This window comes from Ammodytes marinus (assembly GCF_949987685.1).
Source record: "Ammodytes marinus genome assembly, chromosome: 10".
Lineage (NCBI taxonomy): Eukaryota > Metazoa > Chordata > Actinopteri > Uranoscopiformes > Ammodytidae > Ammodytes > Ammodytes marinus.
This window is the reverse complement of record NC_137214.1, coordinates 785,842-808,932: the sequence shown is the minus strand read 5'-3', so window position 1 is coordinate 808,932 and position 23,091 is coordinate 785,842. Positions and strand designations below refer to the sequence as shown.

The 23,091-nt window shown below is 40.8% G+C and overlaps 1 protein-coding gene across 2 annotated transcripts in view; it reads left to right on the top strand.

The window, feature by feature from the left end:
• The window catches only part of csnk1a1 (casein kinase 1, alpha 1), a 56,144-nt gene extending 42,957 nt beyond the window's left edge, over positions 1–13,187 (top strand). For both annotated transcript variants that reach the window (XM_080035181.1, XM_080035180.1), the window contains exon 10: positions 12,440–13,187. In XM_080035181.1, the coding sequence (XP_079891307.1) occupies positions 12,440–12,447 (8 nt within the window). In that variant the 3' untranslated portion in view covers positions 12,448–13,187. The remainder of the gene's footprint in view (positions 1–12,439) is intronic.
• Positions 13,188–23,091: the final 9,904 nt, after the last annotated feature.

Sequence of the window (23,091 nt, the reverse complement as noted above, 5' to 3'; positions counted from 1 at the left end):
TAAGTTTATTTGCCGATTACATGCAAAGCAGCTGACTGATAGATCGGCTTTATGAAACGTGCACATTATGTAAGTGATCACTGTATGAGTAAAGAGCGATTTAACACTTATACAGGTCCTTCTCATATAATTAGCATATTGTGATAAAGTTGATTATTTTCCATAATGTAATGATAATAATAGAACTTTCATATATTTTAGATTCATTGCACACCAACTGAAATATTTCAGGTCTTTTGTTGTTTTAATACTGATGATTTTGGCATACAGCTCATGAAAACCCCAAATTCCTATCTCAAAAAATTAGCATATTTCATCCGACCAATAAAAGAAAAGTGTTTTTAATACAAAAAAAGTCAACCTTCAAATAATTATGTTCAGTTATGCACTCAATACTTGGTCGGGAATCCTTTCGCAGAAATGACTGCTTCAATGCGGCGTGGAATGGAGGCAATCAGCCTGTGGCACTGCTGAGGTGTTATGAAGGCCCAGGATGCTTCGATAGCGGCCTTAAGCTCATCCACAATGTTGGGTCTGGTGTCTCAACTTCCTCTTCACAATATCCCACAGATTCTCTATGGGGTTCAGGTCAGGAGAGTTGGCAGGCCAATTGAGCACAGTAATACCATGGTCAGTAAACCATTTACCAGTGGTTTTGGCACTGTGAGCAGGTGCCAGGTCTTGTTGAAAAATTAAATCTTCATCTCCATAAAGCTTTTCAGCAGATGGAAGCATGAAGTGCTCCAAAATCTCCTGATAGCTAGCTGCATTGACCCTGCCTTTGATAAAACACAGTGGACCAACACCAGCAGCTGACATGGCACCCCAGACCATCACTGACTGTGGGTACTTGACACTGGACTTCAGGCATTTTGGCATTTCCTTCTCCCCAGTCTTCCTCCAGACTCCGAATGACATGCAAAATTTGCTTTCATCCGAAAAAAGTACTTTGGACCACTGAGCAACAGTCCAGTGCTGCTTCTCTGTAGCCCAGGTCAGGCGCTTCTGCCGCTGTTTCTGGTTCAAAAGTGGCTTGACCTGGGGAATGCGGCACCTGTAGCCCATTTCCTGCACACGCCTGTGCACGGTGGCTCTGGATGTTTCTACTCCAGACTCAGTCCACTGCTTCCGCAGGTCCCCCAAGGTCTGGAATCGGCCCTTCTCCACAATCCTCCTCAGGGTCCGGTCACCTCTTCTGGTTGTGCAGCGTTTTCTGCCACACTTTTTCTTTCCCACAGACTTCCCACTGAGGTGCCTTGATACAGCACTCTGGGAACAGCCTATTCGCTCAGAAATGTCTTTCTGTGTCTTACCCTCTTGCTTGAGGGTGTCAATGATGGCCTTCTGGACAGCAGTCAGGTCGGCAGTCTTACCCATGATTGCGGTTTTGAGTAATGAACCAGGCTGGGAATTTTTAAAAGCCTCAGGAATCTTTTGCAGGTGTTTAGAGTTAATTAGTTGATTCAGATGATTAGGTTAAGAGCTCGTTTTGAGTACCTTTTCATGATATGCTAATTTTTTGAGATAGGAATTTGGGGTTTTCATGAGCTGTATGCCAAAATCATCAGTATTAAAACAACAAAAGACCTGAAATATTTCAGTTGGTGTGCCATGAATCTAAAATATATGAAAGTTCAATTATTATCATTACATTATGGAAAATAATCAACTTTATCACAATATGCTAATTATATGAGAAGGACCTGTATATGTATTGTGTTTTAGGTCTTAAATTTCATTCAAGGTGGTATTAAAAAGGTCTTAAAAAGTCTTAAATTTGACATGCTGAAACCTGCAGATACCCTGATTAAAGAATAACCTATCTGCATGTTATTGGATTCATTCTGATAATATTGAGGTGGAATACAGCCTATTACTTTTACACTGACGCTGTTCTCGATGCCTCAGTCAGGCAGACAGGAGTGCACAGTTCCATACACTAATCATAAGCCTACTGTACATCACATACTGTGCTAATTTTTCACGGCTTTTAGTCCGTTTTATCTTTGTGTTTAAGCACGTCGTAACGGTGTTTTTGAAAGGGACTGTGAAGTTTATTATTAACCCTCCGCCGCCCGTCACTGCACCGGGATGAATTCTCCGAATCTGTATCTCATGGGGGGTCTCAGTGTCCCCCGCTCGTGGCACAAACACTGCTGTGTGAGGATATGCACTTTTTTGCGTCCACTTTTATGTCGGATCGCTTCTTTTTATTTCGACCACAGCGTTCAGAGATCGCCACAGGCTGCACTCTGACGCCTTTACCCTCACACTGTGCCACCAAACTAAATTTTCCCTGGTCGCCACTTCTCCAACGGGTACTTCGGCGTGACTGCAGTGACCCACACCGTGTGGAGTCTATTTTTCCATTTCCCTTTCATTCGGCGATTGCCACTACCGCCTTCATGCACTCAGTAAATTATATTAATTTGGGCGTGTCAATGACTATGTATGGGTAAATATGGGTGTTACGTGAAGCCCGCAAAGGCTGCGCCACATTTAGAGTTGATTGTGATTTATAAAGGGAAACAGGTGTAGGACGTGAGTGTGCACTGTTTTATAAATCAGAATATTTTTGTTCGCACGTACATCCTACATTTCTTCCGTACGCCAGCTTCCACGTGAATCCCACGCAAAGCTTTATAAATGTGGCCCCAGAGCACCATACAAAGGGCTCTGGCCCACCCATATCAGATAGAAATATTTGATTGGTAGCTCAGGATTTCATGATATATTTAATGAGCTTCAATGGAGAGTGCCCAGACCAACAGGCACATCAAATTTAATTTGCCAGCGCCTAGTGGCAGGTCTGGAAATGCCAGGCTAGCAGATACCCTGTGATAGGCTACTTTCTTACTAGCTGCTGATATACAGTGCTGCTTGAAAGTATGTTAACCCCTTGAGCCTTATGGAATTGTATTTATTTTAACCATTATTAATTTATTTTTATCAATACCAGTATTTTTTACATGTAACAGATGTTTGTTTATCAATTCCACATTTTTCTTTTCCGGAAATCAATTGTTAAAACTGATAAAACAAATGGTTTGCCAACTTTTGTATGTGCAAAAGTTTGTGAACCCTGAGCTGCATTGCTTAAATCGAGTAGGTAAACACAATCAGGTGGGCCAAATTGAGTGATGACAAGGACCAATGTAATGAGAGATCTTTAGGGAAGAAATTAGGCGGCCCTAGATAAAACAGAGATCAAACCAGATCAGTTTAGGCCCACCAAAGTGAACCCATACAGGTCAGACATGCCATAGGGAAAGAAAATCTCTGCGGATCTCAGGAATAGAGTTGTGATGTTGCACATTAGTCTGGGGACTAATTAATAAACTAACTCATTAATCTGCATATCATCTGCAAATGGAGAGCTCTATGAGTGACTGAACATCTGCCTAGAAGTGGACTTCCTTCAAAGATATCCACAAACGCCACATGAGAGTGATTTTTCAGTTAAAAGCCAACCCAAACATTACATCTTGTGATTTGAAGACCTCTCTTGCAGCATCTGGGACAGTTCCACAATAAGAAGAAACCTCAGTCAATGTGGCTTTCATGGGAGGGTTGCTGAAAAGGCCTCTGCTCTCAAAAAAGAACAAAACTGCTCGTCACAACTATGCCAGAGAGCACCTGGAGATACCTGAAGTCTTCTGGAAGTCTATTCTGTGGACAGATTAGTCCAAAATTGAACAGTTTGGGCATAACCAAAACCGCCATGTTTGAGTAAAACGCAACTCTGCCTACCACCAAAAAAACCTAATCCCAAGTGAAGAATGTTGGTGGAAAATGGTCTGCAAATCTCCAGATGTAATGTTTGGGTTGGCTTTTACCTGAAAAATCACTTTTCTTGTGGTGCTTGTCGATATTTTTGAAGGAAGTACACTTCTAGCCAGATGTTCATTCACTCTTAAAGCTCTCCATTTGTAGATAATTTGCCTCACGGTGGGTCGATGGAGCTCAAACTTTTTCTAAATTAATGTATAGCTGTCCCCAGCAAATATGCAACATGTCTGACCTGTATGGGTTCACTTTGGCGAGCCTAAACTGACCTGGTTTTATCTCTGTTTTATATATTGCCGACCAATTTCTTCCCTAAAGATATCTCATTACATTGGTCCATTTCATCACTCAATTTGGCCCACCTGATTGTGTTTACTTGCTCGATTTAAACAATGCAGCTCAGGGTTCACAAACTTTTGCACATACAAGAGTTGGCAAATCATTTGTTTTATCTGTTTTAACAATTCATTTCCGGAAAAGAAAAAGTTACTTTCAAAGGAGTCAGCCAAGGTAGATGAGATACAATCAGAGGGCTCAGGTTAAAGAGGGGTTGTGGCGAATATGGGTAAAGGTTCACATGGCAATTAGGTGTCGCAAAATCAAAAGCACAATGAACAGTATCATCTGCTGTCGGTTTAGTCCAAAACATGCTGGTAATACATCAGTAGGCCTAATATAGTTAAAATTGGGAAAAATCTGAATAGTTGTATTGCAGGTCGATTAATGTGTGCCCCTAAATTTTCCTAGTAAAAAAGGTTAGTCTGGACTGGAGCCCTTATTTTGAGGATGCACTACAATGTTACTAATTGTTAGAAATGTCTTATTAATTACTCAATAAATTTAATTTTCTGACATGTCTTAATATTTGTGGTGGTCTTAACAAGGTCTTACAATGTCTTAAATTTGAAGAACCCTGATAACTTCATGCTGCATCATTAATTATTAAGTACGGGCCATCGGCCCGTAACTTATTGTTATCCACCATACTTATTCTTCTTCTGTTTCTTATTCTTCCATGACATTTTTCTAGCTCCTACTCATCCCACACCGTTACGCGCAGACATTCCAAATTTTCACAGAACGTGCGTCCGTACCCCACGGGGTGTGCTACCTATTATACAGTTTTTTGATTTTCCACAAGGGTGCGCTGTTAAGCCCTGGCTGAAGAAACTTTGAGAGGCCGCGCACCGTAAGTCCGATTCACTTGAAATTTCTCACACGTGTATGTTAGGGTGCTCTACAAAAAAGCCTCGGGGACCATATACGTTGCCTGGGAATATTTTCCGCTAATTAGCCAAATTGCTCACAAAGCCCCGGGGCACTATGGTTCACATGTCCATACAATATTAGTAATATAGGTTGAAAAACATGGCCGCCAAAGCGTTTACGCAGGGCCGGGGCTTATTAGAAAATCGCCCATAACTCCTTAACCATATGTCCTTTCATCATAAAACTAGTTGGATATGTGCAGAAGACATGTGGTAGCATGTCCGTCAAAGCTTATCGAGATTAACCCATAGGGGGCGCCACAAATGCAATGTTTGACAGGCCACGCCCCTTTCCCCCCTGACTCTGATTGACTTGAAATTTCTTACACGTGTACAGCTCATGGTGCTCAATACAATAAAGCCTCTTTGACCATAGGGGTCAGCCATGATTTTTTTTTCTTCCCCAATTTGCATGACCAGAAATACAGTCCTACTTGGTGGATTGGGACCCATCTTCCAAAAGAGTGCGGTGATGATTGGTTAAGGCGTTTCTAGCCGGGCCGACGGGGGTGGGGGTGCCGCAGATGCAGGGCTGGCTGTCGGCTCCGTCGTGTCGTGTTTTCCAAGTTGTGTTTATTTTCTTTTTTTAATCGGGTGGAACACTGGCTGTGCTCTCAGAAGCGGCCGGAGCGTTTGTGCGCTAAGAGAGAGAACGCTTTGTGTGGAGAGAAAAAAGAGGCACGGGACAAAGCCGATTCAAAGCCTCAAATCATTATGTTGCGAGCCAACGTGTCAGAGGCAGGAATCGGCAGAGCGATCGACTGTGGCTTTTTAGCTGCTGCAGTTGTGCTGAGGAGAGATGCCAACTGCGCTGTCCTTTTACGCACTAGCACTGCTGCTGTAATGTTCAGATTTCATCATTTGCATCAAAGCCCTAATGATTTTAAGAATGAGACGCTTTATTTAAACGCTGTCCATGTGATGGTGGTGATTGTCACTTTGTGAGCTGTAAACTGAAACCAACGGAGATCTCGGAGGGCTTCCCCTCGACAACGTTAACGTGCCCCGGTTATCATTTCAGCCTTAAACCACGGTGTTATAGCTTTCGTTTCAGCACTAGGCTATGTGATTAACTATGAGCATTAAACAAATGCTGCGTCTCAGATGCCGAGGACAGCAGCGAGGATGACCGAACCAGAGCATAGGAGAGATGACAGCGAGAGCGATCACAGCGGGGCAGAGGAATTTGCGTGTGAAGAATAGTCTGTGGTGAACACATCAGAGTTCGGTCTATTTGCACTATCCTACTGTTTATTTGCAATGAAGAAAAGTGTTTTTTTCAATGCGTTTTTATTTTCGTATATTATTTAAATAAATAAAATTGATTGAGTTGAGTTTTGAAAAACGGGTGGTTCGTCTTATAATCGGGGGTTGTCTTAAACTCGGACCAATACGGGTACAGTGTTTTTTTCCCCACACAATAAAGACATGTAAATAAACATTTCCTTTGTAAAATTTAGAATCAAAAACTTGAATTTTAATTGATAAATAAATGGGGGCGAAGTTATCATCTTCTACGCATATGCGCACCTAGTTTGTGGCCTCTACATTCATTCTCGCAATTTATTTAAAATAACTGGCGTTCTAATTTTATTTCCATAACAAGTGTTATGATGACGGGGTTGTTTGCTCCACGGTCATTTAAACTTGATGCAATTGTTGCTCAACGTGACAAAATATTAGGCTATAATATTTTCCCCATGTTATCTGCTTTTTGCCCCTTGTTGTGATCGTGATTATTTTATTATGTGTGTTCTGGTCATTAGAGCATGATTGAACATGCCACCTTTAATATGCCTATTAAAAAAGCTTGTTGCATTTTTATTTTTTTTTAAGGTGTGGGGGTGCGTCAACCCGTTTGGGACATAGAAGGGGGTGCGTGGCTAAAAAAGTTTGGGAACCGCTGCACTACACCAAGCGCTTGGTCAGCATCGTGAAAGGGACTCTTTTGCCAGGCACCTGGCCTGGTTTTGGGGGTCTCAGAAAACTCAGTCTAGCTCAGAGTCAAGCTGAATGTTAGCTTCCACACAAATGTGTTCAGATTTTCTTTTACTTATTTAAAACGGTCTCATTGTGCCAAAAAGTGATTGTGTGCCATAAAATTATTAAAGTCCACCATGTTAAAGCTATTGCCCAGTTATACTGTAAGCAGGGAGGGGGATCATTCATTTATTTTCATATTGATACCATTATAAAGACTCAATAATCCAAATCTTTATCGATACTTTTCTATTATTTTGTTAAAAGAAAACTGGTATTATTGCTTTAATTGCTTATAAGATGAGCAGAGCTAAGGATAGGACTTTAAACGGGTCATAATTCCATATTTAGGCCTAGTATTTATTTTATATTTCTGGGAAAACAAGTTTTTCACCCAAACTGTATTATTCAAGCTTCTTGTGAAAAACTAAAATTTCTTTTTTTCTTGATGTTACATTTGAACACATCATGTCATTTTCTTGACCTTTGCCTAATCATTTTACTGAGCCGACCTGAACACATCACATGTGAACCGTTTGCGATTTTTTTTTTTTAAGCTAACTAGTTCTTATCCTGCAGATTTGAATAAGGATTTAAAAACAATCAAATTGTTTAACTGCGGGACTTGCTGCACAGTCTCTAGTTTGTTGATCACCGCTGCTTTGAATGAATGTTGAGACGGTGCTGAGCCCGTCTGCAGCTCTGGGAGACAGAGTTGAAGCAGGTTGAAGGAGTTTCTTCAAGACAGTCGAAGGAAGAATACTTTTATTCTACGATTCTCTCTCTCCAAGATAGAGAGAGAGAGCGTGATGCTGCTGCGCACAGCTGCTCAATTGCAAATATAGCCGATCTATTTGGTGTGAGTTAGCGAAAAAAAAATGTTTTGCAGACTCTAAAACACATGAATAAATAGCCAAGACTACTGACAATCCCTCTAAAATCCACTTGCCCGTTCGGGCAACCAAAAAGCAATCTCAACTTGCCCGAACATTATTTACAGTTGCCCGGGCAAGCGGGCAACCGTTAGTGTCAACCCCTTTAGGCGCATACACATTCACCCATCTGTTGCTCTGGCGTGCACCGGCAGTGAGACCATGGAGTGTATATAATATGTATGAGTGAGACGGTGTCGGTTTGTAGCGGTCTCTCTTCTGATTGGATAAAACATTTCGGGATCCTCCAATAAGTTTATTTGCCGATTACATGCAAAGCAGCTGACTGAGAGATCGGCTTTATGAAACGCGCACATTATGTAAGTGATCACTGTATTAATAAAGAGCGATTTAACACTTATATTAACATAAATAAACCGCTTACTTCACCTTTTTAAGTTAGTGTTTTGTCTGATGTTGCTTTTTCTTGTCCCTCAGTACTAACATTATTGTGCTGTTTGTTGAGCATTTGAGATTCATCAAGTCATGAGGCAGATAGTTTTTCCACTGGTGTTTTGCTGTCCAGTTTGGGCTTCAGCTGATGATTTCAGGCAGAATCATGACAGGAGAAACTTAACTTGAAAAGGAAACTTTTGTGAAGGGCTTTGAATGTTAGCAGCAGAGTTTTGTTGTTCTGTTGCAGAGTTATGAATAGCTTGGAGACGATACAGAAGTTTATTTGTGGTGTCGGTCAGCATTGCGTTGCAGTAGTCAATGTCAGATATGACCAGGGCGTGAATAAGGACTTATGGTGTAGTGAGTTGTAGGGGTGTAACGGTACACTAAAGTCACAGTTCGGTACGTATCTCGGTTTTGAAGTCACGGTACGGTACAGTACGGTACGCTTCATAGTTAACGGAGAATGAACAGCTTTAGCTGTCAGTAACTAGCTGACAGTATGTAACATACAAATAAAATGCATAACACATGCAATTCTCCAATAAATAAAATACTTATTAAATACTAGTGTAGGTGCAGCATAAACTAAAATTGCAATGAAAAATTATAGTGTTAATGCTCAGCAGGCTCTGTAAGCTGGTGTAAACAAAGAGTATGTCATCTTTAAGGGTCTTTTTGACTTTAAAAAAATATTGCTGCAGCTCTCTTAAACTCTAAAGTGCTCTTAAAAATATAACAATTATCAAATAAAAGTGCTACTGCTGCATTAATTGAATGACAGCTTGTTTATGTTCAGTATAAAAAAGAAAATAGTGTCTGGGTTTTGCCCAGCTCGTTTTTCTTCACAGTAATGGTGATAGTATGCGCATGCATGTTCGACGTGTTGCCTCCTACATAAGCGATCGCGGTGAAACAATAACCTGTGTGCCGACATTGTTCCACACGTCTATCACTGTTTTCATAATTCACCTGGAATCCGAAGTTATCCCCCAAACGGGATTTGAATGACAGGGGGGCGCCTGCTCCGGTTTCCTGTTGTCTTTCGCCATGCAGTTCGCTCTCTGTTCGAATGTATAACATTTTGATTTGCACTACGCATAGACAGTAAAAGAGGGGGGAAATGCTGCTACAACAACTGCTAATAGTGATGCAAACGGAACACTAGAGCGGAGAGGTGTGTATCTCTTGCTCTGACTGCAGCTGGGAGGGACTGCTGCGTGAGGACTCGGCCGCCTGTCAGTGCTCTGGGAGGGGGGGGAGTGGCCGTTGAGCACCCGCTGCTCGTTTAGAAGTGTTAAGAGCGATACATGCTTTAGCGACAGGGTCTCTAAAAGTCACCAATAACACCAAAAAAAGTAGCTAGATTGGTCGCTGATGGCTTTTTTTTTTTTAAGAGTCGCCAGAGGGGTTTGAAAAGTCGTTGAATATAGCGGCTAAGTTGCTAACACTGCCTGACCCTCATGCTCACCATGGAGCTAATAGACTCTCAATCGCTGGCTGCTACTGCGCACGTGCGAGCCGAGCCGGAGGCTAAATGGTCCGGGGGGAACTCCGACGACAGGTTTTAAGTTCCACACCGCAAAACAAGCCTGTACATTCGCCATATATTAACGCTATGTAGGCTACGCCACAAACGGACCGCGGTCCACCTCTGTAACACCAAATACGTGCCTGTACCGTCACGGTACGGTACAAATACGTGTATCGTTACACCCCTAGTGTGTTGGGAGAGGGAGATACAGAGTCTGGAGATGTTGCGGAGGTGGTAACATGCAGTGTGTGTGATGTTGCTGATGTGGAAACAAATTTCTTACATTGTTAGTTTTAATAATTTGTTAAGTACGGGTCCTCAGTTTACTTACTTATCTCGCTCTTTCCTGTGGCTCTCTGCCTCACAGACTCACATGCATTGGCAACTCACTCACTCCCCCTCCCCTGTGACATAGCCTGCAGTGAGCGCTGTATGTGTGTTAACTTTTGCTTTTACCGCTATCTGAAAACAACGAGAGGGGGAGAAAAAGACGAGACGGAAGAGGGGGGCAAATTCACACAACCACGGCAGTACATTTATTATGGGCAGCCTCTTATAATAGATCCATGGCAGCACCAAGGGAGGTACACACACCGTTTATTGTGAACAATTTACTAAAAGTCTATGAAAAGTAAATTTGCCTGTATTTTTTTATAAAATAAAACATACTATTATGGAGCAAAACCTGTTCTGCATGTAAAGTGATGCTGCTATCTTAGGGGTTAGTGGTGATAAACTGTGGTTGTAATGAGTCATAATTAGTCCCCACTTTACAGATTAACAGAAGATGGAAAAAGACAAATATGTTTCCAAATAAAATAGTGCTGGATCCATTGTATGGGAGTGGTGAAGGATGTGGAATAATCAATGAAATGCGCAAACTCTTTGCCATGTGCAAGTTTCAAATTGTTCCAATAGAAAGCACTAAAGAATATACTGTAAACAAGATGTTGTTCCATGTCATGCATCGTTAGAGTGCAGACACATTTTGCAGGGACTATTTAAATCATATTACTGGTGTGATGTTATGCAAATAATTAATTAAATTGAGCTTTATGTGCTTTAGAGGAGATTTGAAATATATCGATATATATATATCGTGTATCGAAAAATAGTCCAAAACTATCGAGATATTGATTTTGGCCCATATCGCACAGCCCTAGTTGATACTATAGTTGTATCGTTACAAGCACCAGGCAAGTAATGGCATTTTTTGCATTTAAATGTGCGGGCTCGCCTTTGCTTGGCTCAGCTCGTCCCGTCAGCCCAGTGCGGAAGGGGTTTGCTTTTCGTTAACAGCAGGGCTACATTTCTGTGGGTGTGCATTCAACTGATGATGCACTGCCCTCTGGGGCTTATGTGAATGTACTTACCACATGGTGTCGCCTCTGTTAACCTCACAAAAACACAAGTTAAAAATGATGCGCCGCCCTGCGAAGATGAAGTATAAAAGCACTGACCTCGTTTGCCGTTCATAGCGATGTGGACACGGGCTTTATACGTCCATGGTTTAAAACCGTAAGCGAAATGCTAATTGTTGTTTGCGCATCTATGGCATTTCAATTTATAAGCTAGCGGACTTTTCTTCTTTTTTTAGGCCCAGTTATTTGGCACATGTGGTTGTAGCAGTTATGCAGGGCATTATTTGGGCTTCTATGACAAACTGTATTGTGCGTTGAATATTTATTAGGGCTGTCAAGCGATTTAAAAAAATGGATCTAATTAATTACAGGCTCTGTGATTAATTAATCTAAACTAATCGCATACTTATATGACACTTTTATGCCTCTTTATAAACAACTGTACAGGCTAGCTTTTGTTTCTAATATTTATACATTTAAATAGGCTATGGGTTTCTTATTTGGATGTCTGGTTCATCTGACTAAGCAATGGAGACTATTCACATATCGCTAGAGGGTCGGGGGTCACTGAACAATGACACTGTTTCGTCAGCCCATTTGGAGGCGGGGCCGGCCTGCTTCGGCCCCACTCAAAAGAAGGTCCATCCTGAGCGCGGCTCGGCGCAGTTAAAGTGGTTATGGAACACAATATCAGCACGGCAAGGCGCAGCCAAAAGTGGCAGTGGAGTAATGCCATAAGTGACTACGTACTTTCCTGGTAAGGGTCCACTCACAACATATTTGGGACTGAAACTATATTGTTTCAGAAGGTGAAACTGGTTTGTGGGGTTGCCTCCCTTATGTGGCACACTTCAGCAGTTTGCAGTGGCACCCTGCTGTCAGATTTTTTGTTATGGTAAAAAGCCAATTGGCTGTTCTTTTTTTGGACATCTGCTCAGTTTAGAAGAAAGAACATGATTTCAAGAATTACAGGTATTCTTTTATGGCCCACTCCTACTGTCATTTTCTCTTGCACCTTTATGGAGACTATTACTTAATTGTATGACTATTATGTACCATTCGTTCCTTCTTGTTTCCCATTCTTCACAGCTGAGCTTCTGCTATCAAACACTAACCTACTGGTGTGGCTGAGTGGCTTTATGAACACTAGTAATGATGCTGCTTGTCTTTGTCTGTTTATAGGTTTCTGAGAGGTCTGTGCCTACAGCAGAGTTGCAGAAGCGTTGGTGACCAGGACCAACAAGTCTCTTCCTGGACAAGCGACAAACAGAAAGTCTATGTCTCTCCTTCCATAATAACTATCTATGTAATGGAAATATATAGATTTACACATGGCCTTTGTCAGCTGTGTTGTCTATATATTCAAATGTATATATAATAAATCTCTGCACTCCGAAATAAGAATGAAAAAACAGGTTTTTTTTGATGTGGAGGCTGTAGACCCCTGCCCCCACCCCAAATACACACACCTCCCCTATTCATCCCCTTTTCTTTCCTCCTTGAGTGTTGACTTATTGTAAGGTTTCTTCGGAAACTGAAATTCAGAAGATTGTCAGCTGAGCGTCTGTTTTTCTCTCCCAGTGGAAACTCAAATCATCTCTTATTCACTTCATCACTCCCTCCGCTAATGTTAAACAATGTAAACCTGAAAACTGTTCTCCCTTTTTGTTTCTGAAATAATTGAATGATGCAACCCTGGATGTTATTTACTAAAAATCAAAAATGTTGGATTCTTCTTTTCTTTTTGTTTTCTTATGGTGATTAGGAGTTTGCCTGTTGACGATATACGCAGCTTATGGCAACAGTCAATGGTAGAATGATTCTCTGGCTCTCTCTCTCTTTAGAGCTCTGAATTATTATTATTATTAAATCTGTTGTAAAACCCATGGTCTTCTCCGAAAATACCAATAAAAACATGACATAACTCAGACCTCCAAGCAAAAGTCATTATCAATAACCTGCACAATAAAAACACCCGGGGAAGATTTGAAGAACCAGTCATGTATAATCTGTCTGGCCATGCCCAGCTCAACACCATGAGCACCTTTTTAATGATATGCATTTGCAGTTTAAAATCAAGTTCTTTAAATTAGTTTAAAAAGTTCTCATTTTACGGCTATAGTGTTTTTTCCCCAGTTAATTTGCCCCTTCACACCATTCTATTTTAAGAATATGGTAAACATATCTAGTTAAATGTGTTGTACCAAAAGTGGGTCAGTTATTCTGCTCTCACTTAATCTCTACACTCCTGCTGCACATTCACACACCCTTCAGGATTGAGTCACATATTAACTGGAATTATTTAAAAAAAAATCATATTGTGCATCATTTTTCTGTGCAGCTTTGAGGATTTTCTGGACGACATGTAGTTAATACAGGCTCAACATAGAGGGAACCTAACGCATTTTTGTAACATAATTTACGAATCATCTGCATTATCAGATCAGGATACAGGTGTACTGTATGATATAACTAGTCTGGATAATGTCACCCTTATGTCCGTCATTAGATTAATTTTGATTAAGTTCTCAAGTGATTATTTAATCGATTAAAGGTAGAGTCAGCGATACTGCAAAATTGTCAAATTTCTTTGGTCTTAATCGGTGAATACTCCTCGATCCGCTACCTCAACGTACTGTGTGTGCACTGAAAATAAATCTGGTGTTAAGGGGGGTCTTGTGGTGTAGTGGTTAGAGGGTCCCCTAGGCCTAGAGGCTCAGTCCTCCTTGCAGCAAAAAACGCCAAAACATAATCTAAAAAATAATATTAATAATCTGGTTTAAATTTCATATCCTTTGTTTACATACACACTTATAGAGCCTTGGCTGCGTAATAACACCGGATTTTTTTCCAGCAGGGACACAGTACAGACAGGTAGTGGATCATGATGAGATATTCACTGATTTAGACGGAGTGATTTTGACAACACGCATTCTCCAGAATTACTGACTCCACCTTTAAATTTGTATAGAGTATAGAAATATATATATTTGAGTTAAATGCATAAGTATTGGTTTTTGTATTGTGGATAACAGTGGCAAGGCCATGAAAAGATAAATTAATATTAAATAATAGTTTTATTCTCCCATTTGTAGGCTACCAACAAGAATGGTATGTTTATCCAAAGCCTGATAGCCATAGTTTATTTTGACTAAATCCAATTTACCGTCCAGATTCCAGATATATTCACCAGTTTTTCTAGTCTTTAATTCATTCTTGTTTTGCTTTTTTTGTGAACAAAAAAGAGGAACTTGTTTGATATTGAGTTTATAAAACTACACAACATGCAACATAGAAAATTATAAAGAAACACAGAGGTTCTACTATACTGTAATTTTAGCAGCTGTGGCTACTCTCGTAGTTTACCACCACCGGTATGACTGTGTGTGAACGAATGGAACCTGGAACCCTGTAAAGCGCTTTGAGTGCCTTGAAAAGCGCTATATAAATCCAATCCATTATTATTATTTAATTATTTTCGCAAAATCATTGAAAACACTGTTTTTGACGTTTGTGTTATAATTGACGTAGGCGGGCCTGTCACCGCCCGCCTACATACTTCTGCTCAATTTTCATTTCCCTTCAGTAGTCAGTCTGGGCCTGCGGTCAGGGCCGGATCTAGGCATAGGCATTCTAGGCACGTGCTTAGGGCCCTTTTCTTCTAGAGGGCCCAGTGAGAGGGAATACTTTATTTTTTTAATTATATATTTTATATTAATATTTTTATGGAAAATCCATGTGTCTTTCTTCAATAGTTTTTAATTCTAATTCATCCGAGCCAGTATCTCCAAATTATTTGTTCCCACAAAATTCCTCAGATTTAGCCTCTTAATTTCCCTCTCAAAGTGCACCAGATTCATGCATTTCACTTTAAAAAGGGAATGAAGGCTTGTGCCGGCTCTGCTCCCCGGTTATTATTTTAGTCGTCAAACCAGAGTTTTTCTGTGCAGCGGCTCACACCGGCGATGTCTGTGAATTTCGCCGTTACCCACCACAGAGTTCCACACCAGGTTTTACCAGGTATCGCTGCTTCGCTCGCGCAAGGCTTTTGTGTTTGGATCAGTCTTGGACGACGTTTTTAACTTTATGCTGAATAAAGCATTGCACTGCACTGTTTTTCATCCAGTTCGAAAAATTGCTCCCAAAACTGGACTCTGCACGCACCTTACAGAAATGCTCCTGCAGTGTGCTCACGAACAGACGTGAACTTGCATACACGGTTACGTTTCTCTTTACTCCCGTTTACAAACACGCAACTCTTAAACAAAGATTTCATCAGTAGTTTGTCAATATTTGGTATCTGAACATAATTTATTTTGCCATTTCGGTGGCCGAACTTTCGGTGAATCCCTAAAATATATAGGGCTATGTTTTCAGCTATTGTTACAATATAACAATTTGCATATAAACCGTGTAACAAAGCCTGAAAGGTGCTTGAAAATACCTGAATAAATAAATGAGCATAATAATCTTGTGGCAGTTCAAATGTATGTAGTTTTTTCACCAAATCATAAAGTATCCGTTTGGAGAGGGCCCGAAAAAATTTGGTATGCCTAGTGTAATCTTTCCACTTAATCCGGGCCTGCCTGCGGTATATTCTTAGGTTTTCTCCGACCAGATTTTTGCAGGTCCAATCAGCAAACAGGGAGTGGCTCAGAAGCCGGAGCATGACATACGTCGTGACCAAACATTATGGGATTGGTTAGCAGATCCAGTGGCACTGGGCAGGTCCAATAGTTTTAAACTTCAACAGACACCCGCCTTCAAGTGAGTTAACGTTTGTCAATTGAGCGTTTCCAGACCTTCTGTACAAATTAAATGAGGGGAAAATGAGGTCATGTGAGACATCGGGTAATGTGAGACACCCCCTGTATCTAGGCAACGGAACACATTTTTGGTCATGTGAGCATTGTTTTCAAACCCCTCTCAGTTCCCCTTGGCCATGAAGGATAGGACCTCATTGTGCTTTTGTAAGCAGTTTTTTTTCACAAAAATATTTTTTTTTTTGCATGTAAAAGTAAATTTTCTTGCTGTCAACTTAATCAACTGTTGTGCCAAAACGAATTGATTCAGGTAGAAAAACTTCTATCGTAAACGTTGATGAACTACCAACATATTAAACCATGTGATGATGATAACTGAAGATTAGCCTGAATTGCCAAGAGAGGTTGTTTTTCCTCAAATTGTGGCGGTGGGGTAAAGTGAGACAGTGTCTTTGCCCTCTTTTAACGAATCCATTATATTTATGGTAGCAAGGAGACTAGTTTGAATAGAGACAATGCGGGCCTGAGGTGGGGGTTGAATGGTTGAAGGGGTGTCGGCAAGGGCACGGTTTGGCAGGTATGTGTGTGGGGGACAGGAGAATTACCTTTAATATCAATGGACTCGAAGCAATGCGTCTATTAAGGACAAGTGGAGTGTTCTCCATTTCTTTAGATCTAATTTGACTTTATGAAGTAGAGGAGCAAAATTTTCCAGGTAGAGGTTTTTCATATCTCTTGTGATGTTAATGCCCAAATATTTAAAGCTGTTTCTAGACATTTTAAACGGTAAAACATTATCCTGGATTTGAAGAGCCAAGTTGTTAACAGGGTAGTATTCACTTTTACTAAAGTACTGTGGGATGGGACCCCAAACGCGTTTGCCTTCGTTGTAGCGCCACCTAGTGGCCGGCATGTCTGAATTTTTTTGTCTGCGTACCCAGCCTGAACCTGGATCTAGTCATCCAATGGCATGTCCCAACCTTTTACGGTTTGGGCTGTGAATGCAGTTTTATTGGACCAAAAATAATAAAAATCTGAATAATAATAACTAGAACTGCAAGCAGTTATGACCGGGGGCCAAGCCTCCGACGCAACTCGGACCCGAGCGTCATCAACCGCGGCGCCGGCCGCTCACTTCACAGAATCCGGGGATGTAAAGTTTTTGAATGTGGGATGTTTGGTTGGGAAGATATGTGAAAAAAAAGATTGGCTGTGTTCGGAAAGCCATACTAGCGTCCTACATCCTACATCCTCACCATCTATATACTACATACTGTCTACTCAAAGATCGATTGTGTATGCGAGGTGCGTCGAAACGTTTTCAGTTGACGTATACTCAAGCAATAAAGAATTTCTTCTTCTTCTTATAAGATTCAGGCTGTTTAGACTGTTTAGCATATAACCACCCTCCACAGGTTAGATATTGAACTAGATTTTTACAGTCCTGTGTTCATCATCTGTGTTTTAGACCTCTTGTTTTATAATCTAAGTTGGCCTATCTTTAAGAACACTAATCACGTTTCGTGGCGACTCAGTAATGAAACTGAAAGTAGATATAATATCGCTAATAGCCTAAATGAAAAAAGACGGTCAAAACAGCGTCCAAATGAGCTAAATACAATAAACAGTAACATGGCATGTCTGAATTTTTTTGTCTGCGTACCCAGCCTGGACCTGGATCTAGTCATCCAATGGCATGTCCCAACCTTTTACGGTTTGGGCTGTGAATGCAGTTTTATTGGACCAAAAATAATAAAAATCTGAATAATAATAACTAGAACTGCAAGCAGTTATGACCGGGGGCCAAGCCTCCAACGCAACTCGGACCCGAGCGTCATCAACCGCGGCGCCGGCCGCTCACTTCACAGAATCCCGGGATGTAAAGTTTTTGAATGTGGGATGTTTGGTTGGGAAGATATGTGAAAAAAAAGATTGGCTGTGTTCGGAAAGCCATACTAGCGTCCTACATCCTACATCCTCACCATCAATATACTACATACTGTCTACTCAAAGATCGATTGTGTATGCGAGGTGCGTCGAAACGTTTTCAGTTGACGTATACTCAAGCAATAAAGAATTTCTTCTTCTTCTTATAAGATTTAGACTGTTTAGCATATAACCACCCTCCACAGGTTAGATATTGAACTAGATTTTTACAGTCCTGTGTTCATCATCTGTGTTTTAGACCTCTTGTTTTATAATCTAAGTTGGCCTATCTTTAAGAACACTAATCACGTTTCGTGGCGACTCAGTAATGAAACTGAAAGTAGATATAATATCGCTAATAGCCTAAATGAAAAAAGACGGTCAAAACAGCGTCCAAATGAGCTAAATACAATAAACAGTAACATGGCACACTTATTTTTAGGTAAGCTCTAATTGATTATTTATAAAATTTTTCCCACGTTTATGTTTTGAGGCAGAGGATCCCTCCGACGCTCTCTGTCCGGCTCATCAGACAGCACTCAGCTGTCTGTCAGTTGAGCTGGACAAGCCGTGTGGAACACAGCATTCAGTTCTGATCTGATTTTATATAGGCTACTATCTATGGTTCTGATCTCTTTCCACTATCAGACTGGAATCACTCATTTCACTTAGTAACTCTAATGTTGTTAGGTATTTATCTTCATCTCTTAGCCTATCTATTGTAAGAGTTTATGAATGACTGCACGTACAGTTGTCAGATCGCGGACCCCAAACAATGTCGTTGCCTAGCAACTTGCTCGAAAATATTTCATTTTCCTGTGCGGGTAGAATTGACCCAGTGCATTGTGGGGCGGTTGAATAGGGAAAGTATCCAATCGATCCATACCCAAAATCTTCCCGGAAGTTACACTCAACAAAAATATAAACGCAACACTTTTGTTTTTGCTCCCATTTTTCATGAGATGGACCTAAAGATCTAAAATTCATTTCAGATACACAATTGTACCATTTCTCTCAAACATTGTTCAAAAATCTGTCTAAATGTGTGATAGTGAGCACTTCTGCTTTGCTGAGATAATCCATCCCACCTCACAGGTGTGCCACATCAAGATGCTGATCTGACATCATGATTAGTGCACAGGTGTGCCTTATACTGTCCACAATAAAAGGCCACTCTGAAATGTGATTTGTTTTGCTTTATTGGGGGTCTGGGGACTCAGAACCAGTCAGTATCTGGTGTGACCACCATTTGCCTCATGCAGTTCAACACATCTTCTTCGCATAGAGTTTATCAGATTGTCAATTGTGGCCTGTGGAATGTTGGTCCACTCCTCTTCAATGGTTGTGCGAAGTAGCTGGAGACGGCTTATGGTGGAGAAATTAACATTCAATGCACGAGCAACAGATCTGGTTGACATTCCTGCTGTCAGCATGCCAATTGCACGCTCCCTCAATGCTTGTGGCATCTGTGGCATTTTGCTGTGAGACAAAACTGCACATTTCAGGGTGGCCTTTTATTGTGGACAGTCTAAGGCACACCTGTGCACTAATCATGATGTCAGATCAGCATCTTGATGTGGCACACCTGTGAGGTGGGATGGATTATCTCAGCAAAGCAGAAGTGCTCACTATCACACATTTAGACAGATTTGTGAACAATGTTTGAGAGAAATGGTACAATTGTGTATCTGGAATGAATTTTAGATCTTTAAGTCCATCTCATGAAAAATGGGATCAAAAACAAAAGTGTTGCGTTTATATTTTTGTTGAGTGTAGTACTCATCCGGGAATTTCTCGCATACCCATCCGTCACATACTCAAATTGAAGTCAAAATTAGTATGAGTAGGACGTTAGTATGGCTTTCCGAACACAGCCATTGTCAGCATTGACAAAATGGCGGCCGGAAGTCCCGCTAGCCATTGCTAACAACACAATTGCCTATGCCAGAATTCAGTGAATCTGTGGATATAAATTTTTTGGATGTGAGATGTTTGGTTAGGGAGTTATGAGCAAAAAGAGATTGTCAGCCTCTACATTGTAAAGACACTTTTTGCAATTTGCCGCCCTCATTTTTTTTTCTTAATAACTCCCGCCCACATTAATTTTTCTTGACCATATTTTTCATATAGACTCAGGTATGCCCCATGGTGGTCCCCCTTGAGTTTTATGCGACTAATTGCGAGAGAACAACTTTCCCCGTTTATAGCGCCCCCTTATGGCGAAACTTCCGAAAAATATTTAACATAACTAAGGTTAGCACCAACATATGTCTTAAATTTGGACTTGATCCGATTTATAATTTTGGATTTATGATTTTTTTGGCATGGTGACGATCAGTCTGTGGCACTGCTGAGGTGTTATGGAAGCCCAGGTTGCTTTGATGGTGTGTCTCATCTGCCTCTTGACATTAATCCATAGATTATCTATGGAGATACGGTCAGGAGAGTTCTAAGGCCAATCCAGCACAGTAATACCATGGTCAGCTATCCAGTTACTAGTGGTTTCTGGCACTGTGGACAGGTGTCAAGTCTTGCTTGAAAAGGAAATGGTCATCCCATAAAGGTAGTCAGTATACAGAAGCATGAAGTGCTCTAAAATCTTCTGGTTGACGGCTGTGTTGACTTTGGAATTGATAACACAACAGCAGCAGATGACATGATACCTCAAATCATCACTGATCCAAATGAAATGTTGCGTTTCATTTGGAAAGCAAGGTCCCACAGTCTAGAAGAATAGTGGAGAGGCACATAATCCAAATTGCTTGAAGACCACTGTCAAGTTTCAACAGTCAGTGATGATTTGGCGCACCATGTCATCTGCTGGTGTTGGTCCACTGTGTTATCAAGTCCAAAGTCAACACAGCCGCCTATCAGGAGATTGTAGTGCACTTCATGCTTCCATCTGCTGACAAGCTTTATGGAGATGCTGATTTCCTTTTCCAGCAAGACTTGACACCTGTCCACAGTACCAGAAACCACTGGTATCTGGTTGACTGACTGGGGTATTACTGTGCTTGATTGGCCAGACAACTCTCCTGACCTGAACTCCATAGAGAAACTATGGAGTAATGTCAAGAGGCAGATGAGACACACCAGACCCAACAATACAGCCAAGCTGAAGGCCACTATCAAAGCAACCTGGGCTTCCATAACACCTCAGCAGTGCCACAGGCTGATAGCATCCATGCCATGCGGCGTTAAGGCTGGAATTCATGCTAAAGGGGCCCAAACCAAGTACTGAGTACATATGCATAATTGTACTTTCTAGAGGGCCGACATTACTGTATTGAAAATCCCTTTTTTATTGGTTTCATCATGTAATATTCTAATTTTCTGCTTTAAACCATAATTATCAAAATTATAATAAAGGCTTGACATATCTCACTTTGCATGTAATGAGTCTATTTAATATATTAGCTTCACCTTTTAAGTAAAATTACTGAAATACATCAACTTTTTCATGATATTGTAATTTATTGAGCAGCACCTGTAATTTGCATGTAATTTTAGCACCTGTAATTTGCATGTAATCTTAATTTAGTGTAATGGTTATGAACACATTACATGCTGAAATAAAAGGGGAGTACTTCAATTTGCCATTGTACTTTGATGAAAAGTTATTTTTTTACCTGAGAAAGAATCTATAACACAAAATGAGTCTGGCTCCACGGATTTAGAAAGTTGAGATTGGGCCAATAGCCAATTATAAATCTGATGCTCTAGGGCAGCTTTGCCTCCTCTGTCACTGGAAAACTGCAATGTGTGGAGGGCAAGATGAATTCTATCAAATATCAGGAAATCTTTGGAGAAAAGGTAATATGATCTGGGAGGAAGCTGAAGCTTGGTCGTAATTGGACCTTCAACTGGACAATGATTCCAAAAATACCTCACAGTCCACTCAGGATTGGTTTCAGAAGAAGCCCTGAAATATTCCTACAGTGGCCATCACTGTCGCCTGACTTGAATCCCTTAGAAAATCTGTGGTGGGATTTGTAAAAGACAGTTGCAGCACGGAAACCAAGAATTAACATGAACTGGAGGCCATTGCCCCCGAGGAACAGGATAAGATTCAGAAAAGCGGCATTTTTCATGGATTTGGAGAAACCACTTGTGATATTAGTTATGTTGAGCTTTATTAATCATTCTTGTTTTATTTGTTTATTGTAACGGCTTAAAGTCTGTACATTTTGCCAATAAACCTTATTCACAATGTGTTTGAAACATTTTAATTGGAACTATCTAAAAACTGTTATCTAAGAAAGGGTTTCCCAATACACATGCATGTCAAAATTACTCAGATGTCCCATTGTATCTGGTCCCATTTTGCAAGCCAGCATTATTTTTTGGCTATTCTGCCCCACAGTCTGTTGTGCAGCGAAACTTGCGTAATGTCACATGGAATGAGTCACAGAGGGCAACCATGGACTGACATATAAACAAGATGATCAAAGTTCAAGGTGCAATGTAATAACTAAATGGTATATACCAATTGTGAACATACCATATGCAAAGTACATGCTTTTTTAAGACGGATACAGTAGTATAGTACAATGAAAAAGTATGCTATGATTTCGAATGAGGGCGAGTTTCCCATAATCTCTGACCTATATAACCTATAATACACTCACCGGCCACTTTATTAGGTACACCTGTTCAATTGCTTATAAAAAATATATATATATATATATCTTCCAATCACATGGCCGCAACTCAATGCATTTAAGCATGTAGACGTGGTCAAGACAACATGCTGAAGTTAAATCCGAGCATCAGAATTGAGAAGAAAGGGTATTTATTTTATTTATGTAAGATATTTTTTTGGTATTTTTCATGCTTTATTTGACAGTGTGAAGAGACAGAGGTGAAATGGGGCAGAGAGGGGAATGACATGCAGAGAACGACTGCAGGTGGGAATCGAACCCGGGTCTGCTGCTGGGCCGGGCCGGGGGTGGGGGGGGGGACCCTACCAACTGAGCTAAGGACACCACCAACAAAGGGGATTTAAGCGACTTTTAACGTGGCATGGTTGATTGTGCAAGGCAGGATGGATCCATGCTTTCATGTTGTTTACGCCAAATTCTGACCCTACCATCTGACTTTTGCAACTGCAATCGAGACTCATCGACCAGGCAAGACTTTTCCAAT